The following is an 18,758-nucleotide window of genomic DNA, read 5'->3' as shown; positions in this document are numbered from 1 at the left end:
AATTTTGTGACTGCATATATATATTAGTTTCATTGATAAATTATTATTATCTTATTACTTACATTCAGGTAAAATATAATTATCTTCATTCAAATTAATTACTTCGACCTAATAAAAATATTAAGTGATAATTTATAATAACCGTTTAAAGTACTGACAGTTCGTCTCCACTCATCCCTTGTCCAAGTGACAAACCAGGTCGTAAAATTTAATGGCTTTTTTTTTGCTTTGTAAATGCGACTTTAATTTCATTCTAATAAGGTTAAATTTTTTATGGTAGCTTATGACAGCTAGCTTATGTCGTAAAAATTTATTGCTTTTGGTAAGCAGTTTTTAAAAAAACACCTTGAAATAATGGTGATAAAGTTGATTTTGTATTAATTTTAGATTCTGTCACTTAGAATTTTTTAAACCCGTTTGACGCCACTTTTTAAGTTCATTTTTGTATGGGATTGTGTATCTAGTTCTTATTAGTGATCGAAGGTTAGTAATAAATTTTTAGAATTCGTCCGGTCAACATATTTTATCCTTGCTGCCCCATCAAGCTACCATTTACCAACATTGCTGTAAGGAAAAATGTTGGGCGTCTTGTCGAAACGAAGCTACTCACGAAAAATCAGCTTGTTAGTAATAAATGATGAAAACTATACTAGGGATCCTGTACTATATCGGAAACTCATTAGAAAGTAAATTAAATTTTTAACGTCTAAATATGAAATGTGAATAAATTAATATGTGTTAAAATGTATTTTTCTTAAACTAAGCTTAGCGCTAAATAAATGAGCCATAAATTTATAAAAAGCTAAAAAACACCTGTTATTTTATGCACTAAGTATCTGCTCAACACGCTATAAAATGGCACTCTAAATATATTAATATTATAATAAAATTATTCTGTCATCACTTCTTGAAAGTTTATAATTTATAATAAGACCGACTGCAATTTGAAAATATTGATTAGTGATATTTCGTCAACTTAAAGTTACCGTTTCTTCAAGTTGACAAAATGTCGACTCAATAATATATCCAACAGGCTATATCCATAGCAGAATCTTTAGAAGAATATCATCCAACATGTTATTGTTCATTAATATCTACATATGTTTTCTGCCTACCGATTATTTTCGCGTTATCACATAAAACGGTCAGAATATACAGTCGAAAGTATTATGTTAGTCATAGCGCAAGCCTCCTGCGTCGATCTATGTTACAAGAACATTCCGGTTATAACTTACAAAAAGTGATGAAAATCTCAAAACACACAAAAATTAATCACTTAAATACAAATTTATTATATTTTTATATCATAAACAAAATATTATAATTATGAGAAATCATTACATTACTTTAAGACGGACAAAATTTGTTCTAATAATCAAATACAAAGAGATAATATATTATAACTTGAATAACCATAAAATCGCTCCTTTGGAATCATTTGGACTTTTGAAAAAATTGTTTACATAAATGCATTAAACTATGCCACTCTCCTATATTCACCTAGTATATCGAAATACAAAATTGTATATAATCAACATACAAATTAACTTTTGTATAACACATTATTCAAATATCAAATACTTAATTATTGTAAGAGTTTCTTTATCTCGAATACTTGTATCAGAGACCTATTCTACTAATACATTTGCTATATAACATACTATTATAATATTTGAATTACTTGAGCGTCATTTAAATCCAATACTGAAAAAGAAACCTTAATTTTTCTTAATTATTGACTTTTAAATGGAAAAATAGTTTTTATCTATAAAATATTAGTAGAATTCTGCCTCTTTGTAAAGCTAAATTTTTTCTACATGTTACACAGCAAATCTAATATTTAGGCTTCAACAAACGTAAAAATAGTATCAACAATGGCTTACAACAATGCTATTATACTTATATATTTGGTAAAACTTCTTGCATAAATACGTCATCAAATCGAAAATTTGGCTGCGAACTATCTATCGTAGTAAAAATTTAAGTGAAGCAAATATATTATTTTTCATTGAACAACTAGAAAACTACCAACTTACATGCGACATATAATATAAATGTATGCAATTCTATCTATTCTATCTGTAAATCCACAAATTAGGATAATACTAACATTTTTACTACGACGATTAGTCTTTTCGTTATTTTATTATTAATGTACCTTGTTTTGTAATCAGTGCTGAGTTAACCCTTAAGCATTCCAAGACCAATCACTATTAACAATAAATATGTTTGTGTGATTATTCCCTCTGCACTTTCACTAAAGGTCAAGACTTTTACAACGACTATATCTTTAGCCTTCGTAAAAGTACCAGATCATCAAAGCTCCCACTAGAAAAAGACATCAACATGCGCTAAATTTTCGACGAAATTACGGAATTCTGCACAGTGTAGATCTCCAAACATGAATATTGTCAACAACAATTGATCTGGGAACCACTAGATATTCCCTAAACCGGACACTGCGTACAATTGACGACAACTACGCAGTCTTGTGACGAAGGCACCGCCTTACAACAATTTATATAAATGGATACCAAGAAGCACCATATCTTAGAAATATTCTACAATCCCCACAGTATAAGCCTAGGGCATGCTGCCCCATGCTGTCCCAGTGTGTATTTGTAGTCCTTACGATATTTACATGCAATTATTGTGCTCGAAACAACCATTATAATAATATACTGTATCTATAATTACGACTATTGCAAAATGTCATCAAAAACTGCTATATAATAAGTATGTATCAAACTTGGGTAAATGCGGGAAGAATGGACAAATATTGGAAAACTGGAGACATGCTACTCAACAGTACCTTGTACAAGGCACCCTACAATAGATCTTGTATACAATAGGGTAAGTTTTCTAAAAACTTTCTAAGCATTTTAATTTGCAAGAATTAAATAATATCTCTCAAATACCAAATGTATTGAGAACTAAGTTGATTTGTACATAATAATTATGTACTTTAATCATAATAATTATAATCACATAAACAACGCCAATTTCTAGGCACTAAAAAACTTGTTTCATAATGATGTGACATAGCAAAGCCTTAAAACACATAATTTGTCTATGGATTTTATCACTCCAGAGACAATAAAAAAGTAAATATTTAAATGCTGCTTTTTAATAACTGTATTTTTTATTAAAACAAGCACAACATGTACAGAATTCCAACATTTATGAATGAGATGGCAAGTAGCAAAGCCCTTCAACCTATCGGAACACACTGAGCGTCGCAGCTCATTACTAAGTACATAACAACTCAACAATCATACCAACTAGAGTAACATGGCAAGAGCGACCACACTACTGAGCTCAAACAACTATATATTTAGTTCTACCCTCTCTTATCCTATAAAAGAGGGTAGTAAGTGCATTCTAATACTAAAATGTCTTAAATGCAATGTTTAATGTATTTTTATTGTTATCACACCATGCGCGTTAACAATATATAGGGTTAAAACATAGAAGATCGAATTTTAATTTTAAGGCCTAAAAAATGTTAAATCAGTCAAATAAGGTTAGGAATGTAATTTAAATTAGTTTAATATTAATAATTGCTTGATTAATTAGTGGATTTTAATAAGAAAATAATGGAATGTACAAGCCATAATTATATATTTTTAAGCCAAAGTAAGTATGTTGTTTGAGCTCAGATGTGAATATTTTCAAAAACCCTTTGGACTCAACGACTTAATACCCAACATTTGAAAATGACTCAAATATCTTAATAAAATTGCAAATTCGATATATGAAAAAGCCGTAAAGTTCATTAAAATTTTCGAGTCACATTCGAATTAATCTTAATTTAATTATTAAATTGATTACTTTACCTTTGAGTCCAAGGGTTGCTAACCTCATCCATCGAATACAGTTCAAAGTAACATTACCAACACTTCACTATCCGACACAAGAGAATCTGAACTGTATTCCTAACAATAAGTCCATAAACTTGAGACGACTTTTTGCAACTCATCAACAGATGGCGCTACACGCCTGAATCACGCTTTCGAAGTTTTCTAAACTACTTGTATAGACAATCTCCTGAAGCTAGCGGACTTATGTCCAACCTCCCTTTTCTAACTATATAACGCGTTCGACAGGCGACGTGTCGTGTCGTGTCGTGCCGTCGCGTTTCTCCACTTGCCCTAACTCCTGCTTACTTATCCTGAGATTCGCCAGCCTCACGTAATTGCTCTTTGAGATTCCTATCTCCCTTTTCTTCACATCTTTCCCATCCTCCTTGAGATTCACGTCCACGTTCTTCTTCTCCAACACGGGAGCCAGCGGTTGGTTGGTTGTTGTTCGTAAAATTTTGCTTTTTTCAACATTCACAGGGGCCTTTCTATTCCGGCTGACGTATCTTTCTGCTTTGGGCTCGTAGCGGCGCTCCCGGTAGCTGAACCTCACGTCGGCGAAGGACTTCTCTGAGGGTAAGTGTCGCCTGAAGATCGGTGTCATGGGTTTACCGAGGCCTGCTAGCTTGAGATCGCTCTTGAGGACATCGTGATCGAGATTTGTCTTCCGTTCGTCATTCACCGGCCGCACCCTGTACGAAGACCGAACGATACCGGGGGACGCCGGTCTTTGAATGAAGAACTTGCTTTTACTCTTTTCGTCTTTATTCTCGTCCGCGTCCTTCCTAGTGTCCTCTTGCACGTGCTTCTGCCGCTTGAACTTCGGCGAGAGCAGGTACTTGGAGAAGAAGTTCGAGTGTTTCTCCACTGGCTTCTCCGCGGGCTTCTCAAGCATCTTGGGGATGTTCTTCACGCCTTCCGCGATCAGCGCCGAGTTTCCGACGTGGTAGTCTATGTTGTACCTCTTCGGATTGGAATCGTCGATGTTGCGTTCGTTGTCCTGGATGTCCGGGTGCCTCAACGTCACGTCTGTGACGTCATAGCTGGCCTTCTTGGACAAGATGTTCCCGCCCATCTTCACGATATCCACGAGGTTGCTGGTACAGCTGTCGTCGTCTGTAGAGTCACTGTCATTAGCGTCCCTCCCAATGTCACCGCTGTTTGGAATGCTTTCGTGTCTGCAGAATGGAAACGGATGTTCAGCTTCGTTTTTGGACTTAGTCTCCAGACCTTCGAAGGACTGATTTCTCAGATATGCTGGTAGGTGTCCGTCCAGTTCGTCTTCGAGCTTCCTGAACTTGGGGTGGTCTCCGGGCAGGTGGTTCAGCTGGCAGTCGGGGCTAGATCTCTTCAACGGCGGCGGAGAGTCTAGCCATTCAGTTATGTCGTCCACCTAAAACATAAAAAATATATTTGGTATGCTTTTATAGAATTTGATTCATTGATAGTTATCCTTAACCACACTTCTGTAACTTTATGCTCACTTTTTGACGTATTTAAATCAATAATAAAATTATGTAATTAAAAACTAGTGGATGGTAATGTTAAATGTTATGATGCATTAAAGGTTATGTTCTTTTTATGATTGTAAAATAATGACAGATTAAAAAATACATGATCGTCTTAAAAGTATTTTACGAGTAATAATCAATCTATTCAACGTCTTTTAATCTACCAAAATAGACATTTGACAATCATCGCATACTAGACACAGTCAAATTTTAATCCTTTGTAGGAAAGACTTGGTGAGAGTCAGTATTAATAGCGGGTATTATTTAACATTTATATTCTCTAAATACATGTGCGAATATGGAATAATGTGAGTAGAGTGAAGGTGTCATGTGCTATCGTTTCATGTCAACGAAGCTTTATTTAATCACGCTTAGTGTCGTCGCGGTACCTTGGTGATGTTGATGTTAGGTCCGTCCGCGCGCAGGATGTACCCGGCGGGCGCGGCGAGCGCGTGCGCGGACCGCGCGGCGCGCCGCCCCAGCGGGGCCCCCGCCGCCAGGCCCCCCGCCCCCGCCCCCGCCCCCGCGCGCGGCGCCAGGTGCCCCGCCGACACGCACTTGCCCAGCGCCGCGCCGCGCGGCTCCGCACACACACCGTCCTCGCTCTCGCGTCCCGACAGGGAGCAGATTGTCGCGTTCGACTGGGACTGCGGGAGGAACAATTTAATATAGACTTTAAACAACAAACATTTCATACTTTAATAACAGTATAATGTCGCCCTGTATACTTTACACTTTTATAATAACGTTGAACACAATGAGAACATGTCATACTATTCATTAAGAGTAAGGAATTATTTAATCTTTTAACCTAATATTTTCATACTTGAAAATTTGAAAAGTAAGATAGAAATAACAACTCATCTGTAATTAATATCAAGTAAGAATATAGTCTTATCTGATATATAAATAAATAAATTACAAATATTTTTGCGTCGCAGTAGCCAATTACCATTAGACAAAGAACTGCATGCTCTTCTATTCTGTTATTTTATAAAAAAAAAAGTAACCCTATAAGCAATCACTCCTATCTACGGACTTGCGTGATTGCTTGCAGCCCACTCCAGCTAAATCCTCCAACCCCCACTAGCATCCACACCATACCCCGGCCCCGCGCACCTTGACGACGCCGGCGTCGCCGGACCAGTCCCCGCTGGCGTGGCTGGGCTCGCGCCGCAGCGCCGCGCCCCGGCCGCGGCCGAAGATGCCGCCGCCCTGGCGCAGGCCCGGCGAGCGCGCCCCGCCCGCCCCGCGCGCGTACTGCGCCACGTCCGCCAGCAGCGCCGCGCCGCCGCCCGCCACCAGGCTCTCCAGCCAGATCTCGATCACCTCGAACGGCGGCCTGGGGACGAACACACGGTCAGAAACATGCAACACAGCGAGAATAAGCTCGTATGATAAGGAGACACTTATACGAGGCGTCTGAATTACTTGGCATATGTCCAAAATGATACGACATATTAAGACATGCAACGTAACGTATCATATCGTATAGTATCATTGGGAATAGGGAGGGCACTGGTGACCTATATTGCAGATATTTTGTAAGTTCAATAGGCAGCAATCTCACATTATCACTTAAATATATACTCATACTCAAATAAACTATTTAGGAGACTGTATGGTATTATTTTTATTTGTCGATCTTTTATAAAATCATCCTCATAATTTTCTGTACACAAGAAATATAACGCCAGAAAATAAAAAAATATGTTTTCTATAGGACCACTTAAGATCCAGGATACCTCATGTCAGGGTCGAGATGGCAGGCGAGGAAGGCGATGCGGTAGAAGGGCTCGGGGCAGGCGCGGCAGAACTTCTCCACGAAGGCCGCCTCGTTCAGGCCGAAGTCCGAGCGCCGCGGCAGGAAGTCCGGGTCCGCGGACACGCGCCCGATTATCTATGGAACGATCAAAAAGTGAGTATATTTTAATTAAAATTATTAAATTAAAATTGAATTATTAAATTAAAATTGAATTATTTAATTAAAATTGACTAATCCACTAGTTAAATTTACTAGCTATTACCCGCGGCATAACATGCTATCATAAGTGGATGACAATAGTTGTTATCTACACAGATTTCTCAGGAACAGGACCTTCTTTCGGAATAAAAGGTACATTTAGCCTTTTCTGAACCCCTGACAACTACAAAAATCTACAAAATTTCATGACAATCAATTATGTGCTAAAGTGGTCCCGTTCCGATCCGTAGTAGTTTAAGAAAAATATTGTAACTGACAATTTGTAAGTGCCGCCGTTGGCCTATACAACAATAAATAAATATATTTCACTTAATTTCAAAGCGTGAAAACGTATCAAACAAACAAACTCACATCCACATTTATAATATTAGTTAGAATGACAGAGTGACACATTTTTTGATTTTGTGTAACACCTCGATCATTTTAATGTCCACTCTGGAGCGACCAAGAATAGACACCAGGATCTCACCTCGCAGAGGATGATCCCGAAGGAGAACACGTCCACCTTCTCGTCGTACACGTTGCCGTTCATCATCTCCGGCGCCATCCAGTACGGGTTGCCCACCACCTGATACGCAATCAACAGTACATTAGGAGTCTGTTTTGTTGGTCTGTCAATGTTCTTAATTTTTGTCTCCTTAGTGTTGATAAGAGAACTATTTATTTATGATGTGAATGTATCAAAATTATTTTATTCAATTACTTTGTCTACAGATTAGAATTGGGAATCTATTCTGATTCTTTGTCTAAGATAGAACTTGATGAGTTTATTCGGTAGTTTTGCTTATGGACTAACATTTTTAATTTATTTTATTATTGAGTCTATTTCGTATAGTCCGCGCGAAACTGCTAGTCCGCTCTGAAGTTGTTGCGCGCAGGTGTAGTCAGATAGCCAATGGGATCGAACACAATTACAAGCATATACTCCGTAGCAACAGTCTATGCACATAGACTCGCTTCTATATTCAGAGCGGACTAGCAGTTAGGCGCGTACTATAACTGTTAGTTGTTGCACATTCAAAATCTATTGGTCACTTTGTCCATGGATAATTATTTCATAAGCTATTCACTACAGCTATTAACGTGCAGTATATTCGGTTAGTGTGTGGTGGGTGTGTGGTGTACGCACGGTGTACCGCTTGCGGCTGTGCGTGGCGTGCGGCGCGCTGCTGGCGGTGCGCTGCACGATGCGCGCCAGGCCGAAGTCCGCCACCACCACCGACAGCTGCCCCTCCTGCACGCACACACATATCACACACACCGTTAGCTGCTCACGTTTGACTACGTTAGTAATGGTGACCTTATAGACAATTCTCACTTGCATGATTACATTTATTTTTACATTTGACATGACCGTGAACTTGCAAATATCCAGTAGTAGAACAAAAAATGGATTGATCCAGGAAGGGTTATATTTTCATATATTGAGACCTTAATTCGCAAATCAACCAACTCCACTGTTTGTCAAAATATTTTTTTATTTATTTTGAGAGTAAACGGCGTTGACCAATATCAAAATGTTTGGTACCTGCGAGGCGCGCACGAGGCAGTTGTGGGAGTTGAGGTCGCGGTGGATGACGTTCCGGCGGTGCAGGTAGCCCACGCCGGCCGCCACGCCGCGCGCCAGCCGCGACCGCACCGCCCAGCTCAGCGCACGGCCGCTGTCCTGCGAACACACCACACACATTAGGCGAATACCTCCCGCCAGGCGGCTAGGTGACCGTGTTCGGAGTCTCAGAAGCGTGTGTACATGTTATTTGTATGTTGTTGTACGTTGAGAAAAAAGTGGCTGTAACCTGACAATTTATAACTGCCCGAAAGGTTGACTGGTGAATGGAGTATTTATAGCATTAAATCCGCCTTTATACCTATAAACTCGCCAAAATTTGCAGTTTTATATTTATCTCTCAAAAAGCGTTGCCAAAATTTCAGACTGTAAATTTGTTTAGGTCCACCACTCAAAAAGCGGCGAATCAACAAGTTATTAAAAATCATAAAATGACTAATTGAAAATCTCTCAAGGTATTTCACATGGACCCTTTTTACAAAATATGTAAATAAAAAAATTATAATAACCTGCAAAAGCTTATGTAGAGTTCCCCCAGCCACATACTCCGTGACCAGATGCAGCCTCTTATCCCTGTAGAGCACCCCGACGAACCTCAGCACGTTGGGGTGTTTCAGCGAGCGCAACACCGCCACCTCCTTCAGGAAGTTCTTCTGCGCGTCCTCGTCCACGCGGTACAGCTGCTTCAGCACCATCACCTCGTTGGTAGCGCGGTGGGTCACCTTGTACACTTGGCCGAAGAAACCGGACCCTAGCAGTTCACCCTGTTGAGTTTCAATGTTACAATAAAAAAAGTGTTTTTGTGATTGATAATTTAATATCTAAAATAATATGGGGTGTATTTGTGTCTAGTAATAACAGTTCTTTGACGTATTGAAAAATAAAAAAGAGACACAATTACAAAGTAAAGAACATTATAAAATGATTCGTACAATATTGTTCGACACGACATGACGTAACGCACCATCGTATTGTATGGTATATTCTCATAATTTTTTAAATATGATATTATCATATCTAATTTTTATTTCAGCAAAACTTGCAATGTTTCAGCGGTGAGATACGAACCTACGCTTCGAACTGGTGCCTAACGACCTGCGTGTATTTTTCTACAGTTGGTATTACGAATAGAGTTGCTACGGCGGAATGTCCCTTCTCACAGTATATTGTTGTTATCACACATCACGGTATATTGTTGTTATCACAGTATATGGTTATCACACAGGTTGTTGGTTGTTGTTACCTGTATGAGGTCGGAGGCGCGGAACACCTTGAGGCCGGGCGAGGGCTCGGTGCGGAAGGAGCGCGCGCGGCTCAGGTCGCCCAGCACGCTGCTCGGCTCCTGCTCCTCTGTGCTCCTGCGAACATTCACAAACATTCACTATAAATAAAAATAGTCGTAAAACTTGTAGCGATAATATTACTAACGTTCTATCGTAGTAAAACGATGATTTTTTACGTCCGGTCATATGACGTTTGTGATGAAGTATACATAACAGCTCACCATTACAATAAATCTCAAATGATTTATTCTAACGATGAACGATTTGAATCATAAATACTTTACATAAATTTGTAAGTGCCGTCGTTGGCCTATACAAAATAAATATATATGTCATTTAATTTCATTATTTCTCTACAAACGCTGCCATGGTGCTTAAATATCAACATTTAAAATTAAAAAAAAAAACAAATATTTTAACGTTTACGTTTCATAGTTTTAAATGAATTTCTTGATCTGAAATATAGGATTATAGTATAACTATGATGTCATAATTTGTCAAGCCGCGCCGCTGTTCCCTTGCGGAAGGCGTGGGGCGTGTCGCCCGGCCGCCGCTGCGCTCTGCGCCGCACCACTCGCTCAGATACTGCAGGTGGAGGTCAACTCACACGTCGAGCAGCTTGGACATGCTGCTGCTGCGCTCCTTGGGCGCGAGCGCGCGCTGCGGCCGCTTGCAGCCGCGCCCGCCCGCCGCGGCGTTCTTGCGCTTGAACCGCTCGCGCTTGCCCTCGTCCTCGCCGCGCTCGCCGCGCTCCTCACCCGACGTGCGCTCCGCCGGGCCGCGCTTCGCGTTTATTGTGTTCGGGTTGTGTTCTATCGTGAGCTGTGAATGGATGGGTAAGTTAAGTGTTGGCTATTAAAAAAAAATATTGTTATCATATTTACCGGATTATTACACTGCGCCACGAGGAACTATTTTTTTTTAAGAATTAAAAAAAGAACTGGTCTTATTTCACTATATTGCTTACTTATGTACTATATTTCATTTATTTTCTTCTTAAAATTGTGTTAAGTCATACGTACAGACAAAACATTCTAATTTAGACTAATTTGGTTGATTTCAATCTTAATTACGTTTTATACGAATGTCTGCGGGCGCATTTCATATTTCATTTTCATAGTAAAAAAAATTTAAAAATCAACATCTTGTGAAAACCTTTATTAGCATTAAATCATAGGTACCTACAATTGTGTCACCCATTTCACACTTTAATTACAGTGAGAGTGATAAGATCTGCCCTAAACTGCCCAAACCCTAAGTTGTGACGAGAGCGGGTTACCTGCACGAGGTCGCCGAGCGCGCGCTCGATGTCTGCGAGCGGGCGGTCGCGCACGGGCGCGCCGTCCACCTCCAGCACGCGGTCGCCGATGTGCAGCGTCAGCCCGCCGCACCCGGACTCGATCCTGACACAAACACACTGTAGACACTACACTTACACATTGATTACGTGTAGCATGTATAAATAACAGCACTAAAATAAGGTGACAAGCCATGCTAAAAAGAACTCTTATACATAGTATATAAATTTCATAATTACTAAACGTCCTATAACAAATGACTTTACACTAAGGCATGTCATTTTTAATAGAACACTTGCTACAACGACGAATAATGCAATATTAACTATAAAAATAACACAAATCTTAAAAAACTGTCCTGATCTATGAATCCAGCAGAAAATTTTTAGTATATAAATATCATAAAACTCTAAACATTACAGACAAACTCTCAGTCCAATGTAGAGTATATAATTATGTCAAACATGTAACAAGTTATATTACAAACTAGGAACAATCCATGCTAAACAGACGAAAGTTTCAATAAGGTATAATACCACAATTCTACACAAATCGACAACTACTACGAATTCATATCAACAAACCAATTTCAAACTTCAAACTACGAAAAGCCATGCTGCATAGACATCTCAGCCAGCCTCCTAGGGCCCAACTCGTGTACCAACTACGGCAAGCCATTCTATGTACTCTGTACTAGCCTCCTAGAGTCCATCGCGTAGCAGCTACGACAAACTATGCTTTATACTCTCGACCAACCCCCTAGGGTCCAACGTGTACTAACTACGATAATCCATGTTTTCACAAACATGATCAACACGTATACCAACTATAACAAGCTACGCTAGCCATGCTTATACTCCCCACCAACCCTTTAGGATCCAACACAGGTACCAACTACAACAAGCCATGCTCTATTCGCTCAACCCCTTAGGGTCCAACGCATACCACCAAGCCATGCTATCCCGACCAGCCCCTAGGGCCCCTGTACCTATGGCAAGTGAGCTGTATGCAGACGGAGAGCGCGGCCCGCAGCAGTGTCTTCGCCAGCGCCGATAGCTTGCTGGCGCACCGCCCGCTGTTAGTCAATTAGTGCTTTAATGGTCGGATTAGGGTTCGATGTTCGTGATAAGCTCACATCTTTTTAATTAAAATTCATGATGTACATAGGATTAAAATGGTGACACATAGACACATGAAAGATAAGTACATAGTGATGAAATTATGTTCAGTGAATGTTAGTCACAAAAGCTACAGCTACTAGAATAGACATGATGACAGATTTTAAAATCCCCTTCTGTTATGTAGGTACACGCCTATAATTTCCTTAATTAATATTTCTAACAATATCATAACATTAAACGCACATTATACTTTATCGTATTTGAAATACATGCGAAATACTCGCAGGTGCCACGGCGTCCTAGTAAGATCACGTCAAAGCATCGTCCATACTCCACTAACAAAGTCTGGATATTGCATATTTGTACGAAGTCATTCGCTCTAATCAGTATTTTAGTCAACATGGTGGACTGCATTTTATACTTTTATTTATCTAAATATATATAACTCAAAGGTGACTGACTGACATAGTGATCTATCAACGCACAGCCCAAACCACTGGACGGATCGGGCTGAAATTTGGCATGCAGGTAGATGTCATGATGTAGGCATTCGCTAAGAAAGGATTTTGATCAATTCTACCCCCAAGGGGGTAAAATAGGGGATGAAAATATTACTCCGTAACGCGAGCGAAGCCGCGGGCAAAAGCTCGTTGAGAATATAATAAATCTCAAAGTTTATATGAAAATGGGGTAATTTTCTTAATTCATTTTACAGATTTTCCCCCTTTAATAATTATATTCCTTAATCCTTGAATACTGTCATGACACCTATTGTGGTTAGTTTGAGGTAAGACCATCATACCTTAAAACAATGGGTATTTTATGTTACTGACTTATATTAATGTCATATCGCCAATAGGTAACAGGGCTCAGTCATCACATTATTAGAATTGCAATCTCATTTTGGGGCTAATTCTAGACTTTTAGTTGAAGTGACCACTTAGCGGTAGGTACACTACACGCGTATTTTACATAACTAAACTTTGTTTTAACCTAACTTCTCACAATTGCTGTAATTATTAACAATTACAACAGTATTGTTTGTATTTATATATTTGTTTACCGTTTTCCGAGTCGACAGTAGGTATTTTTTTTTCGGCGATACATACAGCAAATTTTATTGTTAGTGTTGCCTATAGTCTGATTCATAATTAGGTGTTCAAAATGTAAACAAACAAATGTCACTGTCAAAATTAACATGAAACAAAAATTTTAACAAACTCAACAAAAAACGAAATCTTTACAATTATTCACAATTTAACAAACGCGCTGTGAAAACGATAATACATTCGAGTTTAATTAATTACAATCACGAAAATGAATAACATCAGCTACGAAACTTAAAAATGACGGCACAAGAAATGTTTTGGGTTCCGATTGTGTTACCATTATCACATTTTAATTTTCTACCATAAACCTTGTTTTTTTATTATTATTAGTGTATGGAACGAAATTGAGGTAATATAAATATTAGAAAATGTCAATTGATCTTAATTTATTTAGATTATTATTTTATAATTGTTGTATTAATTTATTATTGTCAAAAATAAGAAACTACCATTTGAAACGTATTTTCTTGATAGGTCAACACCTTTGTTTACATTTTGGACACCTAATTATGAATCAGACTATAGTGTGTGACGAGGTGAGGTTTAGTTTACAAGACATTAGGTATGTATGACGTATGAGATGTGACATGTGTTATTATGTGTAGACATGATAAATGAGTGTGAGAAGTGAGTCCGTGTGGCGTGATGTTTGTCGAATATAACATGTTTGAAGCGCTGATTTGAAACGCGTGATTTGTGTAGCTTGTCGTGTGAGATGCTAGGTTGTATGTAGGTGCTTGAGCGTAAGGCATGATATATAGAATTGTGAATTGTATGGTATAGTGTATGACGCATGACATGTAATACCTATGTATATCTACAAAGATTAATGATTGTCGGACAAAATCGTATTTTTCTAAACAATGTATTGAAAGGCACGGAAACATATAAATTCGACCATATACAACGAATAGATTGACATTATTTTGTCTGACATGCACAATGTGTCTAAATATACTGTATTAGACATGTTATGTGCAGTCACGTGGTAGGCGTGTGTATGTGTATGGTGGTGTCTACACATGTGCGCAAGTGTGTGGCGCGTGTATGTGGCGCGTGTGTGTGTACGTTGGTGTGTGCGCGCATGTGTGTGTGTGTGTGTTTGTGTGTGTGTGTGTGTGCGCGTGTGTGTGTGTGCGCGTGTGAGATAAGGGTGCGTGCTCACTGCGCGAGGGTGATGCCGCCGGTGCGCGCGGCGGCGAGGCGGAAGGCGGCGGCGGGCAGCCGCAGCGCGCGGATCGCGTGCGAGCCGCGACGCGCGCGCACCGCCTCGCTGTAGCACGAACCACTGTGAACAGAACATTATATTTGTAGTGAAGGTGCAGGCTCGTTCGAGTTAAAGGCGTCTAGATTGAACGATGTCTTTGTTGTAAATAACTTAACATGACTCGAAACCTATCTTATATTAAGAAGCCTTAGCTCAACACTACATGTTATTATGGTTGTCATTGACAACCATTGGATATTGTGTATTACATATAATTAATTTTCAAATACGCTTAAATAAAACAAGCTTTTGTTTTGTTTAGTAATTACCTATGATTTTTAGTAACAATCAATAAAAAAATTGCGCGAACTTCAACTCTTCAACACAAGCAGTTGAACACCTTTTCCTCTTATGTTTGTTAACCAATATGGTTTATTGTTGTTAAAAATTGCCTTAACACAGTGAACTAACAAAGCATGTCAGCAGTGCTGAAAATCTGTTATAAGACACAAGCTGCAGGAATATCTATGTGATAGTATGTATGTACGAACAGAGTCAAACCAAGATAAATTATATGGTATGGTGTCTAAGATAAACACATTTTCTTTACAAACATATACGGAGAATATGGTTGTTCACTGTATCCACAGGACTTTCAGGGTCCATGGTCTTATGGATGACCAGCCAGCAACATAATTTGTCTTACATAATACAATGTTCAGCATCCAATATCCACTAAGCAATCAGAAATCCCCCACTCACCAGTAGAGCTGCGAGCGGTCGAGCAGCGCGTACGACTCGCCGTCCTCGACGTGCGCGTGGCACGACACGCACGTGAAGCACTCCGGGTGGAAGTGGTGCTCGCCCGCCGCCATCACCGGACCCGTTATCACCTTAACACATCATTATATCATCACATTACTATATACAACAAGAAAAGACCAAAAGATGAGTTTTACATATGGCAGTGGAGAGAAGAAATAGGGGTTCTACAAAAAGCTAACCACAAATGAGTTGCCACACCTAAGGGCAAATTTTGTCCTAACATATGAGGTGATCATTTTTAAACCAGCATCCAAACCTATCCAGCAAAAAGCACAACTGCTTAATGCTAAAATAGGTGTGACAGTGGTACCTCCTGAACCATACTGATTCTACATTTCAACAGTGGCTAGGCCACTTTTTTAATTTAATTTATTTTGTGCAAACTTACATTTAACATTACAGGATTATCCTAATGCGTTAAAAGTAGATCTTATATAATTAGTTCTAGTAAACACTATAATTTAAAACATTGATATGTACTATAATTTATAATTTTATTGATTTGTCAACAGATAAATTATATAGACAATAAATCTTTTTTTGTTTAAACCTTGTTTACTAATCACCATAAAGTTAGAAAAAATTACCTGTGCACATTGTTGACATATATCACCATACTGCTCCCAGTAGTCTGACTGACAGAACAGCAGGCCACCCTTCTCAAAATACCATGTGGACAGCTGCGCATCACATACTGAGCACCTGATTTAAAATAAAACATTCAATATTTTTCATAAGTATATGTAATACACAAAATCATATTAAGTAGAAAGTAGGAATCAAAATAAGAACTTATATTCTCATGGTAGTGACAAATCCAAGGGGGAGGGTGGGCTAAGGGGCTAAAGCCCGCACTCCTAAAATCTTTTACAAACAGGAGGAATATTCATGTGACATACTATAAGAACATTTTTCATTTTTCGAACGAACAAGAAGTAGTAAAGAAGTAAAGAAGCCTGGCGAGAACAGAAAGTTAAATAGAAAATCCATTTCTATTTACACAGAAATTTCAGAGATTTGATCTCATATCCCCTTAATAATGCTATAGTTATGTGCATAACACCAAGTGCTGTTAATTCTGCCCAAAAAATTTCTAGAAAGTATTTTAGCAAAGATATAATATTATATTTATTTAATTGAACAATGGTTAATCATAAAGGAAGCACTTACCTAAAACAGTCTTTGTGCCAATCCTGGCTGAGTGCGGATACATAGTCATCATCCCCGATGTCATTTAAGCACCCTGCACAGCTGAGGGTTTCTGAAATATATTTTATCTCCTTTATTTTTAAATTCAAATTCAAATACAATTCATTTATTGCAGGATAAGGTGGTATACATACATGAAATACATAAGTTTTGTGCTCCTATCCTAACCCAATGGGTGTGCAAATATGTCATAAGTATATAAATTATATAAATTCTAATTAAAAATAAACTAAATTATTAAAATTAAAACAGGACAAAGGATACAATAATAACATTAAATAATCATATTAATTTGTAGCAAAAATAATCGAGATTATCCAGAACTTAATAATTTTGGAAGCAGTAAGATAACAGCAAATAAAGTGAATGTGATAGTACTCATAGGTAATTCGAAGTAAATATTCCTTATAGTCCATTGAAATGTTACATTTGGGTTGCAATTGTCAGATATTTACTTCAGAGCGGACTAGCAGTTTGGCGAGGAATATACCAATTTTATTTTTTTGATGTCATGGGGGGATTAGTGTGAGGCTTAATACAATTTTGTGGGCTCACAACTATTGTCCCTCAACTGCCATCTTGAATGCAAGTTTTTTACATCATTACTTCTGTTTCGTTTTGTGCCTGATTTACTAATAAATGCCTAACTTTAACTAATCTATATAGGAGTGGGCAATGTCCAGGTGTCCCCCAATTATGATCAGACCCAAGCCTACTGGTGAGATATTGCATTAGTAAAATCATCGAAGATCCTTTAAATAAATAATTGCAAATACTTCCATTTTTTAGATTTTAATATAAGCAATTTACACACATTTATATAACATTGTAGATTAAAATTATACATAATGAAACTGCGACATGTAATAAATTAAATATTTCTCCTGTGTTTATGAGATATTAAACTTTACAGTTTAAATTTATTTGATTTTAATGATACAGGGATATTATCAATTAATAAACAACACTTCAGTCATAATTTTATTAATGTAAAAACAGTAAACGGATTACATTGTAAGAATGGGAGCAATCCTATTACATTTTATTACCAATTAGGATTATGCATATGGGTAAGGCAAAACACTCATTTAAATATTATTATTTATAGACTAACTGGAAGCTTGTAAAGTTCTTTATCCTTGCTGCATGCATAAAGTATTGATGAGTAATGGGCAAATAAGCTAAATAAAACGAGGAAGCATTTTTTTAGAATTCTAAACTCAGATTCTAGAAGTAGCCTTCCTAATGTTCGGAATAATATTATGTTTCTATTGTATTGCGTTTCATTACACGCCAATCAAACAGCGAACAAACAAAAGATAATTTACAATCAGAAACAAGTTTCGCCCACACAAATCACATAGACTCAATGACAAGGAATTCAAAACACTAAAAAATTAATACATGCTATTTTGGAGCGCTCCAAAATGTCAGGGTACTCACCTTTTGTATTAGATCCCTCCATTTCATTGCAAAAACACAGTTGTTTTGTAAAATTACACGAAAAATCAAAGTAATGCCGTATTTCCTAACTAACGTCCATAATTCTATGGAATGACATGAGTGACTAATGTTTACAGATTAAAAACTTATCGGTTCTTATATGACAGTGACTTTCGAACTTGTGTTGCAATATAAATAATTGTGAGAAATTTTCTTTATGCGAGGATGCGCAATAGCTACCCTACCCTTAGCGCATGTTACGATTATTAATACTAGCGACAGTGTTCAAACGTATTAACCAGGTTATTCGCAACTATATATTTTGTACGGTGGAACGGTGA

The 18,758-nt window shown here is 38.0% G+C and overlaps 1 protein-coding gene across 2 annotated transcripts; it reads right to left on the bottom strand.

Moving 5' to 3' along the window:
* Positions 1 to 677: 677 nt before the first annotated feature.
* LIMK1 (LIM domain kinase 1) lies at positions 678 to 18,544 on the bottom strand. Of its 2 annotated transcripts, XM_073078027.1 has the most exons (17): positions 18,418 to 18,544; positions 16,936 to 17,026; positions 16,353 to 16,467; positions 15,703 to 15,833; positions 14,899 to 15,021; positions 12,492 to 12,578; positions 11,485 to 11,608; positions 10,813 to 11,027; positions 10,166 to 10,280; positions 9,432 to 9,686; positions 8,884 to 9,021; positions 8,485 to 8,589; positions 7,825 to 7,923; positions 7,117 to 7,271; positions 6,491 to 6,713; positions 5,761 to 6,018; positions 678 to 5,253 (listed from the first exon to the last, which is right to left on the bottom strand). In XM_073078027.1, the coding sequence occupies exons 1-17, from the start codon at positions 18,437 to 18,439 to the stop codon at positions 4,087 to 4,089; spliced, it is 3,423 nt and encodes a 1,140-aa protein (XP_072934128.1). In that variant the 5' UTR covers positions 18,440 to 18,544; the 3' UTR covers positions 678 to 4,086. The 2 variants fall into 2 exon arrangements, with proteins under 2 accessions (XP_072934128.1, XP_072934129.1); XM_073078028.1 differs by lacking the exon at positions 12,492 to 12,578.
* Positions 18,545 to 18,758: the final 214 nt, after the last annotated feature.

This window comes from Epargyreus clarus, unplaced genomic scaffold, assembly GCF_041222505.1.
Source record: "Epargyreus clarus isolate Ecla_fem2 unplaced genomic scaffold, WU_Ecla_fem_2.2 ptg000012l, whole genome shotgun sequence".
In the NCBI taxonomy this organism is placed as follows: Eukaryota; Metazoa; Arthropoda; class Insecta; order Lepidoptera; family Hesperiidae; genus Epargyreus; species Epargyreus clarus.
Note: the sequence above shows the minus strand (reverse complement) of the source record. Positions and strands in the feature narration are given on the sequence as shown.